The sequence below is a fragment of the Indicator indicator genome, chromosome 1, assembly GCF_027791375.1.
Source record: "Indicator indicator isolate 239-I01 chromosome 1, UM_Iind_1.1, whole genome shotgun sequence".
Taxonomy (NCBI): Eukaryota; Metazoa; Chordata; class Aves; order Piciformes; family Indicatoridae; genus Indicator; species Indicator indicator.
Window position 1 is genome coordinate 45,851,883 of NC_072010.1, and position 19,711 is coordinate 45,871,593.

General features: G+C 36.5%; 1 protein-coding gene across 1 annotated transcript in view; it reads left to right on the plus strand.

Annotated features, from left to right (window-relative positions):
* Positions 1 to 345: 345 nt before the first annotated feature.
* UCHL3 (ubiquitin C-terminal hydrolase L3) overlaps positions 346 to 19,711 on the plus strand; it is a 39,022-nt gene continuing 19,656 nt past the window's right edge. The window contains exons 1-6 of the mRNA XM_054386174.1: positions 346 to 387; positions 613 to 624; positions 8,902 to 9,030; positions 11,769 to 11,925; positions 12,286 to 12,371; positions 13,455 to 13,502. Coding sequence (XP_054242149.1) covers positions 346 to 387; positions 613 to 624; positions 8,902 to 9,030; positions 11,769 to 11,925; positions 12,286 to 12,371; positions 13,455 to 13,502 — 474 coding nt within the window. The remainder of the gene's footprint in view (positions 388 to 612; positions 625 to 8,901; positions 9,031 to 11,768; positions 11,926 to 12,285; positions 12,372 to 13,454; positions 13,503 to 19,711) is intronic.

The window sequence follows — 19,711 nt, forward strand, 5'->3', positions numbered from 1 at the left end:
GCGGCCGAGGCACCACCCCTTGCCCCGCTGGGAGAGTCCATTGCCGGGGGGAGCTAAGGTGGTGGGAAGGGGAAATCTTCCGGTGGTGTTTGTTCGGGAGCACCTAGGGGGAAGGCGTTCATCCCTGTCTAGGTAGCTTCGACCTGCAGCTCAGGAGAGGAGGAGAGGTGTGCCTGGAGGCGCGGGAGGGTTGGTTTTTTTCACTCCCGCCCACCCCACATTCCCGGGGTGCTCGGTGGTACGGCCCCGGGTCAGGTCTGAGGCGAGACGGCGTGAGGCGCTGTCAGAGCCGTGTGCGAGGTTCAGCTTAGTGCCGGTACCGGGAGCCGCCCCGCCGCCCCCGTCATGGAACCCCACCGCTGGCTGCCCCTCGAGGCCAATCCCGATGTGAGTGCTCGGCTTGGAGGGTGGTGCGGGAACTGCCGCTTGCGCGGGAGCGCTACGGGCTTGCGTGCCTGGCTGCTGAAGGGATGCAGGAAGGACCGGGAATGGTGGAGGGAAGAGGGCTGAGGGCCGCTCCGGGTGTAGCATCGCGGGCTGAGGGATGGCTGATGGGGACGTGGAATGGATCTAATTGGGGTCTTAACTCTTTGTTTTATGCTTTCTTTTCAGGTCACGAATCAGGTAAGGAGCTTTTATTTCACGTAACCTTTAGTCTTTCTGCAGCTTTATGGCCCATCTCCTTTCGTTTTCCTGTAGTAAAGCCTTCTGCTTCTCCAGCGAGAATAACCTCTTTTTCCCCTACGGGTGTCTACCATCAGCCTTCTGCGCTACATAGTTAGTGTCATGCAAAGGTACTACATGAAAGAAAAAATGCTAAAGGAAAAGATAATAGGTGTGATCTGGCTGTTAATGTAACATGATGATGTGTTTCGAGGTGGATTTTAGTTCATTATGAAAATACTATATTTTTATATATAGTGCGTACTAGTTCTGGACCTGTATGTAATGGCTTTATGCATTTGTATGAGTCTGTTTACATCATTGTGCCTCAGTCTCTTTCTTCTTTGGCTGACCATGAGAAATAATGTCACTTTACCATATTTTCACTTTATTGCTTATTCATGACAATATCTGCATGATTTGTTATTGTTGTTTCTGTTAGCATAGTAGAATGCACACTAGAGAAAGGAAGCTTGTTCTAGTCCACAAAATAATGTAAGCATTAGATGAATTTCAGCTGAAAGGAAATCACAAATACTCCAATGCTGCATCATGTTCTCAGTGATAATTTTGAGTATCTTTAATAAGTATGAGAAGTCAGATGTAGATCCCAACAGGCCTGTTGATAAGGATGCAGTTTAAGCCAAAATGCTCTGAAGCTTCCAGCATTATATTCTTAAAACTATATTGTTGAAATATTTGGGGAATTAAGAATTTCTCTGTGTGAAGAATGTTGTTGTTGTTGCTGTAAAATACTAATTGAGTCTGCAAGATAGTAAAGGGTTGTTTGATGCTGGGTTATTTTGTACTTAGTTTTATAGTTTCTTAAGGCAAATAATTTGACAGTTCTTGCAGCATTGATACTGTGCAGCAAGTTTTTAATTCCAGTTTTGAGTTAAAATTAATCTTTCTTGGGAGCTTTTCTTGAATGTGTGCTACAATTCTCCTTTTTAAACTGGAAGAAGATAAGTGTGATTAAATCACTAGTAAAGTTTCAAATTCTCGAACTTCTCACTTTTTAGAGCTTGAGATGAGCTCATCATAGTACAAATAAAATTCTGTCATTGTAATGTAGAAATTTAGGAGGAAAAAGTAGTGACTTTTTAAAATCTGAATTATCTTGTATCACTACATGTTTGATACATGGAGAAAATCCTAGAAGAACATTAAATGAACAATTCAAAGTTATTCAAAATCTGTCTCTCTTGCCCACTGACTTTGCATTGATGATGGATGACCCCAATTTTGGGTAATCGTGGATTAAAGGAACTTCTACTACATAAGGGTTTTCTTCACAGGAGAGGCCATTTTAGAATGGTTTAGATTTACTCCTTCGCTGCATTTTTCCAGTCTTAATTGAGCAGTGGTTGTTGTTACTATCTAGACTGAGAGAGGTATCTTTTTAAAAAAGGAAAAAAAAAATTCAGTGTTGAATACACCTTACATTTTAGTCATTGTTCTTTTAATCACATCAGTACAATGGCAAACTGCATAACAACAGGGCTGTTACAAGTTATTTATAACCTGCTTGTGTTTAAAACAATGATAATAGTAATTTGAGATTCAAATGAAATTGCGAATGTTTTTAAAAAATTTACTGCATTAATTGCAAGGACAGACTTTCTTATAGTACTCTGTGCTGTGCTCTGTAAAAAATTCTAGAATTTGTCAGGACTGAAAAAAACAAACCAACAAGGATGTGCCCCTAATAGCTATAATATAGGTGTCTAGTAGTAATTTAATACATGTATCTCTTTATACAGACATCTAGCTATGTGTTTTTTGGTGTTTGGTTGTTACCGTTTTTTACTTGTTTGTTTGGGGTTTTTTCTCCCTATTTGTTAGGGGGGTTTAATTGTATTTTATTTATTTCACTTGAATATCACTCTATTCTTGGAACATACTACTTGTGTTAGTGTTGATGTTATTGCCTGGTGTGGTAGTGAGCTCTTCAAAAATCCCCAATATTCCAGTCACCTCTAAGATGTGTCGATTCTTAAGACTGTAGTCAGAGTTGTAATTATAGTTTAACAAATGCTTAACCTGTTTTGGTTATTGTACCAATCATTCCCTTTTTTTAATAGTAACTAGAAAAGCAAATAAACCTGCATTTAGTACATTTCTTTTAATGTGTTCTAACCATACTGTGTGCTCTCTAATTTTGAAGTGTAAGTACTGAATTTGAGACTCTTTCACTCTTTGTGGTAGAAATTCAGGTGATAGTGGAGAAGAACTGGCATTTCTCAGTTACAGGGTATGTGAAGTCTTTCCAAAATATCTTGCAAGTTTTTCTCTATTTGAAAGCATTTATGTTATAATACAAGTCTAGGAATTTCTGAATCCTTAGTGTGTATATAGGACCTCTCTTATGTGCATGTGTGTTTAGAGTTATTTAAAGGTTCAGAAATTGGCTGGTGAGAATAAACGGGTATATTTCTTTTCTTTAAAGATTTTCAGTTGCACTCTGTCAATTAAAATACCACAGCCATATATCTGTAATGATGTTTTATAAGAGACACTGTAGTTAAATACAAGTTAACATTGTAGGTAAGTGTACTATACGGTGCTAACTTAACAGGCACAACACTTTTTTTTACCCCTTCACTTTTACAGTCTTATAGAATGAATTGTTAGTCTATCTCTGATATAGAAGAGTTGATGATTCAGCATTTGCAAAGCTCCTCTTTGTGTACACTGATGATAGGGAATGGTTTCTTCTCTTTGGCCTTTAGCTGCTGGGCCTGATGTGACCAGTGCTACCCTTCTTTCTGAATCTCTTAAAAGACTTTCCCTGCTAATGGGAGAAAAAGCAAGAAAATCTACCCCCTCTTTACTGGGTGGTGGTGGGCTGTCTTTGCTCAGTTTCTTCTGCCACCAAATATAAAAAGAGGTCAGGATACAAATATTTGGAATGAAAAGATCAAACACAAGCTGATTGTTCTTCATCATAATGTCATATCAGTCTGGCTTGCAACCCATGATTGATTCCCTAGCAAGCGGAAAAACAAAAAAGTGTTGTTGGATGTCTGTCTTGATCACCCACCTTTCTTTGTTTTCTCTTACCTTTCTTCATCTTTCACATTCTAAGCAATATCCTTACTTCCTAGATAAGGAAGCCTGTCAACTCGTGCCTTTGTTATATACAGATAAGGATAGAGTAGTTGAGTATCTAATTATGAAGCTCAAGCAATGGCTTCTGGTAGTTTAGAGTTAAGCTACTTCTGAGAGTTGTTGGTGGCTTGGGTTTCTCTTGGCACATAGGACTTAGTTGCTGGTCCTGTCACCTCCCAGCATTATTTGCAGACTTTTGATCCTACCTTTTTTCTTCTTTTTTTTTTTCTTCCCCAGAGCCACTAAGGTACTGAGAGTCAGCTACATAAAGAAAGTAATTTTAGTTCATGGACACGTTTGACATCTGTGACTGTAAAGTCACAAGAGGCAATAAAAATCTTTAAACACAGAACAAATGGCAGAAACTGGATACAGCCAGTCTTCACCTAATTACAGCAGACGTTTCTTAAGGGGGTTGGGCAAATAGAGCAATTAATTAAGTATATTAAGGAAACAAAGTTTACTCTTACTAAAAGGTCTTTCTGCTTTATCAACTCTGCAACACTATCTCTTCCCAAAAATAAAGAAACCCTGCTGATCAAACTAATTGAAAAGGCACAGTTTCTGAAGTGTGTTGAATGGTAATGCTTGTAGATGAGCTACTATGTTGAGTGAAAGAATATCAGAATGTGAAGAAACAGAGATGTCCTTCTGAAAATGCTTACCTAAACTTAAATCTTGTTATTTTTTTTAGTTGGGGGGCTGGGAAATGGTACTGAACTATTGTAAGCAGAGTGGAAAAAACAGAGGTAATGTGCATGCTCAGAAAGCAGTCTGTTATTATGAATGTAGTCTCAGAAAGTGAAAGACTAGGACTGAGCTTGTGTCTTTCTGTAAAGAGCATACCCCAGAAAACCTTCCAAAGAGCCAACAAAGGGGAAGTGTTGGGGCTGTGGCACAGCATAGCAAAGAGTAGTCACAAGGACAAATAGCATGATGGAATTGTAGATGTCCACTGTGAGATCAGTTGTTGGATGGCTTCTTCTAGTTGAAAATATTTCAAGCTATATAGAACTTTTACTGAGTTTAGGTAGATATGTTGCAAAGGGAAAATTATAACTTGTTTGGGTGTTTAGAGCATTATGTATATAAGTAGTTGAAAGGTTGACTTAGATCTTTGTAAATTCCTTAGTAATGGAAAGCTGAGAAAACAATGTATTTGTACTTGCTACATATGGCCTTTTTTTTTTTTTTTTTGCTCAGTTTCTTATTTCTGTTTGAATGACATGGTTCATAAGATACATTATCTTGTTGCACTGAAGATGCAATTCTATGCTTCCATGTTTTCCTTGGCTTAAAGGACCAGTAGAATCAGTAGAATCCAATTATGGTTTAGTACACTGTAAAAATAATAAATAAACCCACTTATTTGGAAGAATGGATTGATCCAGCTCCTACCCATTATGAACAATGGTCAAGATACAGAAGCAGGTTTCCAGGTGTTTGTCACAGCATAATATGGTGTCCTGTTTTGAACCAGTGGCTCAATAACTGCACCTCATGACTGCTAGGAGCATTCTAAAGCTCTTGCTTGCTGGGGTAGTTTTGGAGGAAGACAGGGACAGTTGGTTAGCCTGGCTTTCTGTGTGCTTTGTGTTGCTGCCTGTGTGGTGTCATTCTGATTAATGGTGTAAAAGATGCTTTCTCTAAAGAGTGTTGAAAAACAATCCTTTCAATTCCGTAAATGTCATAATAAAAGAGGGAAGAAGTGTATCTGTATCATTCCACAAAATAAAATATTGTTTGAGTGGCTTTCTTATTTCTGTAAAGGAATTTTTTTTGGTAATAGGCTTCTAGAAATCATGTATAAAGAATTGGAAGCAAAATACTGTGTGTTTGTATCTGTGATACAGATTAATAAGAATTGGATATGTAAAGGGCTGAATGCCACCATCTATTTGTGTAGTATGTGTTTCTAGCATGTTTTATGCAGTCTTACTCCTTCTGTAAACACTGAATCGTTGGAATGCAAAGCAGCAGAGGTCTCTCCCTGTGTGTCTGTCTAAAAATCCTACAGAACTGCCTGCTGTTCTGAAATAGGGATGCTTTTGTCAGTGCATGAGGGGTTGCTTCACCTCCTGATCCATAACTAATACGTTTTTGTATGAGTATCTTTGTCTGGCCTAGAAAAGAACTAGAAAGACTGAGGGAGAAAATAAAAATAAAAACCAGGCTTAATTTGGTTAAGGTATTCAGGTAACTTGCCAAAATCGAAGCTGTTGCTGGAGACATCTCTTTTCTGACCTTCCTGTGTCACGTCTAATACGGACTTTTTTCCCTCTAAGGAACTTTCCCTGGTTTCTAAAAACTTGGTTTTATTCCTACAAAATTTCTTCTGCCAGACCTTGCTAAATACAGCCTTGCCTTGCTTTTATCCGTTCAGAGCATAGTTGCAAGAAGATTACTTATTTTGCTGTGTTGTTAATTGATTTCCTTTTTTTTCTTTGCACATTTCCACACTAAAAATAAGCTCCATATATTTGTTTAAACGGTGCTTTCCATCCTGCTGTCTGTTCACCTGTTGCCCATCTGTCAGTCTTTCATACACAGGGGCTTATGCTGCCAGTTATTAATCATCTACTTACTAAATTTTCAGAAGGATAGCTGTCTTTTTTCCACAGGCCTGAATGGGGAAAATGTCATGATACACAGAGATACCTCCTTTGCCCGTTTTGGGTCTCTCTTTAATTATTTTCCTAAATACATATAAATAAATATTTTTAATGATTCCACAATAAAGTTTTCAGGCTGCCTGTGTGTTAAGACCACTGTCTGTCATACAAAACCTATGCTCTTGCTGATCTTTGTAGTGCTGGCCATCACTTCTAGTTATCACTCTTTACGGTACACCGAAAAATAAATTTTTTTAGATTGTGAAGTATGAGTAAGGAAAGTCACCCTGAACTGGCGTAGTTTTAGTTATGTTAAATATTTAATTCAGAACTTTGTGTAGCTGTTCTTGAGTTTAGGGAACATACTGCTTATTTGAGATTTGTGGGGTTGTTTTTTGTATGTGTTGGCTGTGGTTTTTTTTCCTAGTGGTGTAGAACAGGATGGGCGAACACAAATCACTTATTTGCATGTTGTGATTCTTCTTTCATTGTTGCTTCTCATTTGTTTTCTTTTTTCTATTTTTTTTCAGTTGCATTACTTTTCCCGTAGTTCAGAGTAATAGAAGTAAAATGATGGAAAAAATTGTTACTGACTCACAGGAAAAGTACAAGAAGTACAAATATTTTAATGCACCCCTTCTCCTTTAGTTTTTTTGGTTGGTTGGTTTGGTTTTGTGATGTGGGGATTTTTTTGTTTGCTTGTTTGGGGGGAGTTGTGTTTTGGTTTTTTGTAGGGGTTTTTTGTTTGTTTTGGTTTGGTTTTTTTTCATGAAGTGGTAATTATCTTCACATCCTAGAGTGTTAGGAGCTCAAAGTATACTGTCTTCTGTTTCACCAGCTAGTAAATGCTTCACACTTTCCCTTTTCCCCATTTTCATTAGAAGATAATACTTTGAACTTCTTCTCAATCTTGGCAAATCTTAAAGATGGTACAGAACCAAAAGAATTTGACATGTGACATGAGCAATCTTCTGAGTGAATTTTCTTGCTCTACTTCAAAACTACCTTGCTTTTTAAACTAGTGAAAAAGGTTAGGTTCTTCAAAGCCTTGTTTATAACTCATGCCCAGTCCCACAAACCTCTACGTAAGGGAATAAAATTTCATAGAATCATTTCCTGAAGAGTTTGCTAAAGACACCGTTTTCCCCATAATTCCTGTTTTCCTCTTTTCCAATTCATGTTTCCTGTAAGTAGGTAGGCAGTGTAAGAAAAAGAATACAAAAGTGTTTACATGGTGTTATGAAAACAAAAACTCTGTATTTTGCAGTGCATTTGGAATCAAATCCTGGGCTAGCTCTGTGAACTGTATGGGTTGTTAGGCTACTTGCACCAAAAGCCATACTATTTTTACCAAGATAGTCCTTAAACTTTTTATAAAATTTAAGTCTCCTTTGCTTGCCCTTGGTTTTGATGTCATATCTTGCAGTGTAAAATGGAAAGAGAATAATATATTTTAAACAGTAAAATGTGGGGTTAGGGGTGTTTTTTTTTGTTTTTATTGTTTCCCTCCTAAAAAATCTGGCTGCAAACTGCAGTTTCATTCCCTTTAACTTAAGGGTATGCATGTGTTCTGTTGTTTTGCCCCCTTGTAGTTTGTTACTGATAAAAATTTTCCTTAATTTTTATAAATATTTGTCCATACATTCAGCCTTTGAGGAAACTGTCTCCTTTGTATCCCAAAGTACTGGGAGTCAGCCCCTTGGCTGTATCCCCTGAAAGACAGTGACTTTGCCTCTTGTCTAATTCAAGTTGAAACTAGCGTTTGAAGGCATCTTGTGTTAGACAAAGATGCTTGTGTTTTGTTGTATGTTCTTGTGTTTTGTTTCATTAAAATACTAATTTTTGATATTTCTTACAGTTATATCTCGGTAGGTATAAATCTGCTCAATCATGGCATAACTGCTACTCAGTTCTGTGGATGTATAAAGTTGTTCACTAAGTGAATTATGGAAAGAAGAAAGTAATCTATGCCTTTCATTTTTGCTTAAATATCTTTACTGCAAATGTATCAGTAAATAGATTTGCTCAAGTAACATTTGGCAGAAAGTATGATGAAGCTCTTAAAGTAAACTTTACCTTCACAAAAAGATAATGAGCAAATTGCTTTGGTCTTCTGCAGTATCACTGTTACGAACTGCAGAGTTGAGTTTTGTTGAGAGCTGGCTGAGGAAATTCTTCAGGACTTCATTGTTTTTCCATCAGAGAGGGTAAAGCAGTATTACTGCATGTTTTTTCAGACATTTAAATTTGCAGCTGTATATGAGTAGACTTTAAGTTATTTGCACTCATGAAGTCAAATAATATTGTAAGTTTATTTTTATATGTTAGCACTATGATATATTCAGCCTTATTTTTAAAACATGAATCCCTTTTTTTCTTTATTTTCTTTAAATTTTGGAAAGTATGGGTTCTTGCAATGTATGTCATATTCTATATGTGTTGTTATACTTCTGAAAAGATGCATATACATATGAGTCTACTTATTTAATATTGTTCTATTCTTTTTCTTCTCCAGTTTCTTAAACAGTTAGGTATACACCCTGACTGGCAATTTGTAGATGTTTATGGCATGGAACCAGAACTGCTTAGCATGGTGCCAAGACCTGTCTGTGCAGTGCTACTTCTCTTTCCAATAACAGAAAAGGTAAATGTTTACTTAATAACCAGCTAATCACTTTTGTTATAAATGAAATGAGAATGGATAGTTTGAATCTTGTACTTTGGTCTCATAGTAGAATTAAGATGAAATTCTAACCTTATTCAAGAGACTTCTTAATTAAAAGCACTAACAAAATGCTTCCTTCTTTTGATAACCTTGCGTATATATTTCCAATTTATTTTGAAGCTGGAAATGGCTAAGCTCTGCTACTTACAGCAAAAATCTACAGTAGCATAAGCAATATAATAGGTAGGGTGTAGTACTCAATCAAATGCAGCTACTTTGGAGTTTTTGTACTGTTGCTCTGATCAACCTACTTTTAGTTCAGTCATCGGTAACAATGTGGCTTTCAATTCTTGGACAGATTCTGAGATCCTTTGTGTCTTAGAATAGGTTGAAATATATGATTCATACTGATTTTTTACAATTTACAGTAGTCTTACATGATTGTGATAAGGTCAGCCACAAAGTTTGGGGTGAATCTGACTAAACTTCCCTTTGATGTGTCTCTCAAAAAGAGCATGCTTTTAAGAACAACACATTTACTTATTAAATCTTGACTTCTATGGTAAAACCTATTTAAATAGAGAGAAGAATGACTAGTTCAGTCCTCATACTAATTTAGTCCTGTAAACCTTTGCATCCTCAGATTCTGCAAAACAGCTGTGCAGGCAACCTTTTTCAGACTTGATTTCAGCCATCTTAATAGTTTTGAGTTTAGGCAAACTCTTGTCACCTGTCTTCAGGAAATTTCGTTTCTGTCACCTTTGAAGTGCTGTTTTCTCTATGCTCTGGTTTCTGTCTGGCTGCTTGAGCTACAAGTCTGAGCTCCTTTCTGTCACTTTTCTTTTGCCTCCCTGCCTGTGAAGGGTCATGCTCTGGGAGCATGTGAAAGAACTTTCCTCTTTTTCCAGAAGCTGTATGTGATTTTATCCTAAGAACCATATGACAAAGAGAACCAGAGAAACAACATATGCTCTTAAATTGATCAAGCAAATTTGACTACCAGCCAAATACCTGAGGTTTTCTCCAGCATGTGAATCCTTTAGAAACAGAAGGGAAACAAGTGTTTCTATCAACTATTTATCCTGACTGTGTAAAGCCTCAATCTTTCTCATGATGTTCCAATGTTTGGAAGCTTTTGCTACTCAGTGTGAGCTCCACAAGACTCTTGACCATTAAACTCTATATTAGAAAGCCCTTTTTTCAAGGGTTATCAAACACTGTAATAGGCTTCCCAGGGAGGTGGCTGAATCACCATCCCTGGTGGTGTTAAGATGCATAGATGTGGTGTTACAGAACATGATTTAGCACCAGACTTGGTAGAGTTAGATAATTGTTGATCTTGATGGTCTTAAAGGTCTTTTCCAAACAAAACAAGTGTATGGTTCTATGATTCTGTTCATTTATTTGTGTTTCTTGGCTGTTTCTAGAAAAGTGCCTCCTAATTTTGCTGCCTTTGTAGAATACTTTTCTACTGTATCTTTGTTCTTCTGTATAGACATCCATTTCTCTCATGCTTGCTGTATATCGATTTGCTTGAACTTGCTTTTTGGGCAAGATACTCTTCTTAGTATACAGATTATCTCAGGGCTATTGTCCAGTTCAAAGGTCAAGGACCTCCCTAGTCTGCAGTCTTGTTCTAGACAGCAAATACTGTGAGCACTGGGCATTTTAGTCATGGTCCAATAAATACATCTCAAGCAGTAGCTCTGTTTAGGAGGGAACTCTTAAGGTGGCCAAGTCTCACCCTTGCTCAAAATTGTGGTTTTAGTATACTCAACATTTACATATTTTGCCATAGAGTTTACTTTGGTTAATGTGGAGTGAATGGCAGCTATGTTGTTTACCTTCTCTAATCTCAGCCTTTGATTGTGCTCTTTGATGTTTTGGGTTTTTTTTTTGGTTTGGTTTGTCTTGTTCTTTGTATTCTCAGTTAAGGCTATTTTTGTTAACTTGTAGATAAGTGATACAAAATCTAAATGCTTTGTAAATGCTTGTGCTATTAATTGGGTTGTTCAGAACATTCAGACGGGCTGCAAGTGGAGAATCATGATGCTGGTGGAGAATCATGATGCTGGAAAAATTTCTTGTTTCTGTTTGTCCCTGATGGTACATAGGGTTTGAAAGAAATTTCTTATGGTTTTTCAGGAAGAGTTTTCTGACAATATTCTGCGTTCAAATTTGGTCGTACTTGCAATAAAAAAAAACCTCCTTCAATGATATTTGTTTTTTGGCTGCAAAAGTACCTAGTAAAAGAGGCCAAGGAGGAAGAAAAAACAGCTTTGTGTAGAACATTTGCATGTTTCTGCTTGAGGTGAAAATATTTAAAAACAACAAACACCTCCTCCCCCCCCAGCAAAAAAAAAAAAAAGATAAAGAACAACAAATTCCAGTCAAAGAAGAAAATCCAAAAAATTAAATAAAAAAACGGCAGTGGTAAGACTGCTTTATCCTAATTAAATGCCTGAAGTAATAGGGTTTGCTTATCAATGCTTTTAGACCTGTGTCCTTAATGTTTCTGTTGTATTGAGGAGAGATGGTGACAGGTGCTCAGATTAAGGAAATACTTTGAACACTTTGGAAATTTAGATAAGTCACATTTCAGAACTATGTTTCAAGTGTGACTGGGTTTGGCTAAAAAGTCATTAATTTATGAAACAATATAGAGCTCATAATTTGAGTAAGTACTATGTGTGAAATGTCTCTAATATACCTTCTAGTATGAGACCTTCAGAACAGAAGAGGAAGAAAGAATAAAAGCTAAGGGTCAAGATGTCAAATCATCAGTGTACTTCATGAAGCAGACCATTAACAATGCTTGTGGAACAATTGGATTAATTCATGCTATTGCAAACAACAGAGATAAAATGAATTTTGGTAAGTTTATTTTTTGGTTTGGTTGTGTGGTTGGTGGTTTGTGGTTTTTTTTTTTTTTTGTTAACTTTAACCCTTTATTTCTCAACTGTGGGGAGGCATTCAGGAAAGGGTACATTTTGTTCTATTTTCTCTGAACCATGCAGATAGCACTATGTCTATTCAAAGAGCGTATCTTACATATAATTATGAAAGCAGTATTTCATACTGAAAACACTGCATGTAGCAACTTCTTTTGTAGTCAGTCTTCAGTATTTTGAAACATATTTCTAAATCTTGGTTGCATATAAGCATTCTGTAAACTTTGAATGAAATTGAGGTGAAAGCATGACTCTAATTATATCTTTTTTTTTATTTTTAAAGAAACTAATTCTTCACTGAAAAAGTTCCTAGAAGATTCATTATCTATGACTCCTGAAGAGAGGGCCAAATATCTAGAAACATATGAAGTTAGTATCATGGGGTTTGTTTTGGTTTTTATTTGAAATGGTGTAAGAATTACTTGCATGAGCAGGTACTGTCCTTAGGATTCACTTAGGATAAGTGAAGAACTTAAATAATTTTATTTTACATGTTAGCTTGTAATCAAACAGTTGCTACAAAGAAAACTCTGCTTTGGTAGTTTAAATTATTCCTGCCTGTCTACAGCTCAGTAGCAGAATGGATTTTGTAATGTTTCACATTCATATTAATCCATTTGCTTAGTTTAAAATTACTTTGAAATGGATGAGAAATGTGTGCATAATATTTTTGTTGGGTTCAGGATGCACTTTAATAGCCCATTTAAACTGATCTGGGGCTATTGCTGAAAGATGGTCCTTCTGCTGCCTCCTTTAATTGATGTTTTCTAGTCATCTCTCCTTGTGTTTATCAGCTGAAGGCATGGAGAGAGCTGATCTGGCTGAAATATAATCATTCCCTCACTGTCCCAAACAGATGAGCTAGATGACAGAGGGGTTAGCCAGATCATTAGTGATGTTTGAAAGAATGCAACAGAAACATCTGGCCAGTGGTGGAAGAGGAAAGTGGTGCTGTTGCTCCTGATGGTAATGATGATCCTCTCTAAAAATTAAAATCTTGAATGTTTTCCAAATCTGAGTTCAATCTAAACTTACTGTGAAGCCCTCAGGAATAAGGGTGTTACATGTGGCTGAAGGAAGTAGTAGCAAAGAGAGGTTTGACAACGTTTTCTGTAGAAATGTTAGACACAAGATGTCTCATCAGAACTTACAAAGTATTTAGTCTACTCCAGAAAGGATACATTACAAAAACACTTTCCCATAAGTGTTTTCTGCATGTAAAAGTGTCATTACAAACTGTTAGGTATTTGATTTGAATTGATTGTGATGAAACTAACTTCATTGTTCTTCTGAGATCCTTGAAATTGTTTATTAAATCTATTTGTTTATTAAATCTATTTGTTAGAAACATTGAACAAAAATAGTTACATCTATGGCATTTGATAAACTGAAGAATATATACTAATTAGTAAAAAACTGAAAGTCTGATGGAAGTATTTTTTTTAATTTTAGGCTATTCGTGTCACTCATGAATCCAGTGCCCATGAAGGTCAGACTGAGGTATTAATTTTTTAAAAAAAACTTTCAGTTCAATATCATTGAAATGAAGACAATCATTTTTTTGAGGGTTACAGTGAAATGGAAATGATTGCTTGGTTTGCAGTATTGGGTGCAAAAAACAGGGCACAAAATCAAGTGGCATTGTTGGGAGAGAACCAAACTTGAAGCTCATTTTGGATTTTTTGTTTATTTGTTTGTTTTATTATTTGTTTTATTTGTTTGCTTTTAAAGTTTTAAGTAATGTGGACTATCTTTTCAAGCTCCATTTCATTGGACAGACTGAAAGAGTTGTGGCTGCTCAGTCTGGAGAAGAGAAGGCTCTGAGGAGACCTTATTGTGTCCTTCCAGTATCTGAAGGGGGCCTACAAGAAAGCTGGGGAGGGACTTCTTAGGATGTCAGGTAGCGACAGGACTAGGGGAAATGGGGCAAAACTAAAAGTGGGTAGATTCAGATTGGGTGTTAGGAAGTACTTTGATACCATGAGGTTAGTGAGACACTGGAACGAGTTGCCCAGGAAGGTTGTGGAAGACCCATCCCTGGAGGTTTTTAAGACCAGGCTGGATGTGGCTCTGAGTGACCCAATCTAGTGTGAGGTGTCCCTGCCCATGGCAGGGGGGTTGAAACTAGATGATCCTTCAGGTCCCTTCCAACCCTAACAATTCTAGGATTCTATGATTGAGAGTAAAGAGACAATAATCGTACTTTTAGGGAAAGTTGAGATTTTGATATTACAATTTTTTTATGAGACTGTAAAATCTGCAGGAATCACATAAGCGGGATAAACATTTTATGAGCATCTGAAAAGTTTTACTTCAGGAATAGAAATGTTACTGTATTTTGTTTGTCATTGTGTGTGTGCTTTTTGGGTACAAAGACTAATTCAGATAAACTTTTATCCTCCAACAGATTGAGTGATTAGAAACAAAACAGAAATCCTACAACAAACAACACCCTCCCCCCCCAAAACCTCCACAAAACCAAACAACCATAGTGTAACCACCAAAGCAACAGAGCGTATTCAACTAAACATAAATTTAACAATCAACATCTTTCTGCTTCAGTTATAGTAAGGCAGTTTTCCATCTCCCCTGTTCAGATTTCCGTATCTGTTCCACAGAAAGAAAATTGATTAGATTGTTTCTAGCATTGCTTTGACAAAGGGAGAAACTGTCCTTTGCTTGGGCTGTGACTCCAGTGGTTCATCCACTTTCTGGTGGTTTGTGTTTTTTTTTTTTTTGTGTGTGTTTTTTTTTGTTTTGTTTTGTTTTGATTTTGGTTTTTTTAGTGGTTTTTTGGTGGTTTTTTTTGTTTTTTTTTAAGTACAGTAGGTGAGGTTTCCTTTCTTCTTAGGGCTTACACAGTGTCTTTTAAAAAATGCAGGAGAACACAAAGCAGTCCTTTCTGCTCCCCTTGCCCTGCCATCTGGCAGTGCAAATTAAGATCATTGTTTAAACTATTTTTATGTAGGTACTTCTTTGTGATGTTGTCTGGAAAAAAAACAAACAAAACCAAAAACCTCCACACCACTCTTTCTTATTAATCTAAGTTGAATATTTAAAGAAGAAACATCAGAACAAATTAATGTTTTACTTCCTTTACATTACTTCCTAAGTAAAGGACTCTCAAAATTCTGATCTTTTTTCATTACAAATGGCTCCTTTTCTAGATATTCTTGGCAAGCCCAGTAAGAGAAAGGTTATAGAGATTATTCCCACAAGTTGGTGAAGACTGGATCTTTTCCTAACATTCTTATGAAAGAAAAAAAAGTCTTCAGTTGTTTTGATGTACTGAGACATGCATCTAGAGAATAGTTTGTGTATGCATATTTCTGGCAGAAATTATGGAATGATTGGGAAAGAAAATGCCAGGACTCTGTAGGTCCTGAGAGTCTTTGTAAAGATTCAGGAAGTATCTAAGTGATGATGGAATCTCCTAATAAGGGACAGTTAAGTTCTTAAACTTCCACAGATTGATTTATTTCCTGATCAAGGAAACCGCAATGCAACAGATTAAAAATTGTGTGGAAAGATGAAGACTTAATAATAAAAAATTACATGATTGTCTTAGCAACCAAACTAAACATAAATACTGAGTAGGTACTTTCCTTGCCAAAGATTTAATTATTCCATTCTGCGTAAGTGAATCTGGAAGTAATGCTACATGAATATTCTTTATACTAGTAAAATAACTTTTTCCTGTCCTTCTGTTTCCAAAGTTGAAATAATATAATCACTGAATACATCTTCTAGGGATCATTTTTCAGAGTAGTTCTGGTACATCAACCAAAAAGGGAAGAAATAAACAGGGTATCTTACTGGAACATCTAATTGCCTGAAGATCCTGTCCTACTGTAGTGTAGTTAAATTGGCAGCAAGGCCTTCCCTTTCATCAGTACAGGAGGAATTGCCTTAAAGCACATTTCTTTTTAAGCAAAACAAAATCTGAAATGTGAATATGCTGAGAAGTATAACTGAGGGTTGGAGTGAGTTAATCTCGTAGTCTTTTTCCTTCCGATGGTACATTTGAAACGTTGTGTACCACTTTGTATAGTGGTGAAGGGACTGATAAACAGCATGGCCTTGAAGATGCTGAAGTTAGTATGTACAGGTCATACAAGGATGTTGACTTGCCCTGCATGGTAAGTTGATAATGTGTAGAACCTGTGAGCAAGTGAGAAGAGAATCCCATTCTTCCTGCATATCCATAATTCCAACAACTGGAGCACTGGAAAGGAACATGTTTGTCTTCCTGTGACTCTGTTGGGTTTTTGTTTCCTTCCCCAGGCTCTAACAACAAGGGCATTTGGCAAAGAAGTCATTCCTTTGAAGAAAGCCGGTTATAGAGTTGCTTAATGATAGTGAAGTGTTTTATCTTTACAAGAAAAAAGTCTTTTCCAGGTATCCTACAGAATTAAGAATTAAGAAAAATGTGCAGGCTTGCTCTTTTAGGATGATTAACTTGGCTTGCGTGCTTCCGAAGAGTAGCCTGCTCTGTGGGTAGTTTTGTCCTTTTGGTTGGTATTGCATACAGCTATCTACTCAAATTCTGAAAATGTTGCTTAAGATCAAGGGTGTTAAGCAGAGAAACTTAAAAAGTGGGAGGTATGGCAGTTGGCCTTGTTGATTTGGTTAACAAACTATGTAACTGTACTCAAGATACTATTCTTTCCCTCCCCCGTGCAAAAACACACCACCACACCATAGATAAGTATTTTGAGATAACAGTAACATTTTCTGGAATCTTGAGACGTGGAAGGTTTAAAAATAGCAAAGAATGCAGACAGATTCTCTTCTGATTTTTTTCCCTGGAACTCTAATTTCTCAGGTGTTTGGGGATTTAGCCTTCAATGCTTCTAAGTAAAGCCTGTACTTGATTGCTTCTTGACAGTCTTTCTAAGCCATCTCAGTGGCTGGTTGGGTGGTTTTTTTTGCTTTTGTTTCAGCTGTGTATGCAGATATTTCAAACCTTGATATAAATCAAGTCTATCTAGAAATAAAAGGCTATGAGTAACACAGTAAAGCAGTGCTGTCTTTCTAGTACCTATGTATTTAATCTGTTCATCTTGTCCAGTGGCTAGGATTTGTTTCTGGTTTAGAATAATCTGTAATAAGATTATTTTCATTTCTTATGCTTCTAAGAAGGGTTGTGTTTGGAAAAGAAAAAATTTATCTGACAAGATATTACTTGTATAAGTTTAATACTAGTAGACTGCTAGATTGTGCTTTCCAGTTAGTGATTGCTGGAAGAGAAGAATTATGGTGGTCATTTTGCTCCTGGGATTTATCATTAATGTGTGGTCTCTTTAGATGAAGCATTAAGATGAATTGCTAAGAAAGTAAATTGAGGCCAAGAGCTATGGAGTATTGTGCCTAGATGGGTTCTTTAACAGACTTCTTAAGTTTGATAGCTGTGATTTATCTGCCTAGTTTCAAAAGAAAAAGACTGTGTTCCTAGCTATTTTATATAACTTTTGCTATTGCATTTAAAACCTTTACAGGCTATCTATAGACTGGATTAGAACTGTGTTGTATAAAAATGTACAAGTTTTTTTAGTGCATTTTTATTAAATCTAGAAAAGCTTTTTGTTCTTTCAAAAAGACTAAATTTTAAGAAGATAAGCAGTTTTCATTTTGCTAATTCATTTCAGGTTTGCAAATTAATGGGATTGTGAATTTGAGCATAACCTTCAGGACAGGTATTACAGCAAGTTCGATTCAAGTTCTTCATTAAGACTACCAGATTCTGTGGCTCTGTGGCTCACTTTTTTGCTACAATAAAACAAATACAGATAAAAGATGGGTACTTCTATGGGTAAAAAATGTAGGTCTGTGTAAAATTACTTTAATAGAAAGCAGTAACATCTGGGAATAACTCCACAAGAGAAGCATGGTGTTGGTTTCAGAGCTTTCAAGGGTAGTTTGATTCCGGTCCCATGTTCCAGTACCATAACGAGGACAATTAATGTAAGACTCTTATAACAGTCTTTCCATTAAACTTTATGGTGCTGAAGCTTACGCTTTCTCAAGTCACAGGTATTTCATATCCAAAGTTGCCAAGAAAAGGATCTAGGGTCTTTACAGCCAAGTTTCATGGATCCAGCTCACTCCCCTTTCTATGTGGTAGTTCCTGAAAGGCAGCTATTGTTGAGACTAGAGTAGTTAATGGCTACTCAGGATCCTCTGTATTCTTTCATGAGTTTTCTACTGAGCATATACTTTTGATTATGCTATCTAAGATGTCTGAAGATGTGGAAAATATAACCTGCTTGTTTCAGAACTGCACACACATTTAAGCTGGTCCTTCTATTGTTTGAGTTTTCACATTCATTTTCTCTGTATGTGTTGGGTTTTAGGTTTTTGGGGTTGTTCGGGTTTTTTGGGTTTGGTTTGGTTGGTTGGTTTTAGCTTGGGATTGTTGTTAAGTTTTTTTTTTTTTCCCCCTTTTAATTTTTTTTTTCTTCCTGTGCCTCCTTTTGCAGTTTCTGAACTGCTGAAACTCTGTACTACCACATATCTTAACATTTCTGATACTCTCCTAACAACAGCACCAAAAAAACCCCAACAAACCAAACTAAAAAACACAGAGAAAACAAAAACCTCCCCACTTCCCCCCTCAGCCCCTCAACTCCACTACAAAAACATTATTTCAGACATTACAAACTACTTCAAAAATATTAAAAAGAAAATACAGGTTTTGGATGCTAGTGTATCCTCATTACCTGTCTATTCTACAGTGATCATTAACAAAGAAGTTATGGCAAAATCTGATGGAGGAAAAATAGCAATTAATAGCACTGATTAAGCTTATGTTCATGTCTAGCTTTTTCTGGTATTACTATCTTGGGTTGCTTTCTTTCAAAGCAATCATATTAATCAGACAACCTGAGAGGAATTTGTTTTCAAAACAGGAAAACATTTCAATACTTGAGACTTCCAGGTTGAGAGGCTTTTGCAAACTAAATAGCCATTTTGAATTTGGAACTGGGGAAGAAACTTATTTTGTATCCTGCCTACCCATTTTCATTAATATTGAGAGGTTTCCATATAGTCTTCTGAGAGAGCAGGAAAGGAGGAGAATGTGAGGGCATACTTGCTATAGAAAAAAAGCAGTAGAAATGGTTTAACTCAACAATGATACCCTATTGTAGCTTGGTGGAGTCTGTATTGACCTTTTTAAGATGTGAATATAATAATGTGAATGGCAAGGTATTTTTGTTCTTATCTAATTACTGACATCCATATCCACTGCTTTGCAACTATGCTTCACTATAGCTCAATTCTATAGTAAGGAAAACGGCGACGTCTTACCACATAAAGTACTTTTAAAAAGATTAATTGGCCTTTAGTAAAGAAATTATATCTAGAAGATGATCTGTATTAAATTTCTGCATTTCTAAAGTCTTTGACATGCTTAATTCTTGGCTGAGTATTTTCTTCTGGTGATAGTATCTGCAATTTTGGCCAGCCGTGTGTGTGGCTGGAAAAATAACTTTGGATTGTCAGATGACCTACAATATCTTCAGCCTCCCATTAGGTTTCCAAACAGCTTTTTGAAACTGCTTATCCTATAGCCTTGTAGGAACTAATGCTGACACAGAGGTGTTAGAAGCACACTCCTGGGAAGAGAGGAGAAGGCTTAACAAAGTAGACTTAGATCAGCTTTTGCTGCTGTGAACAGCAAATACTCAAATATTTGTGGTGTTAAGTAA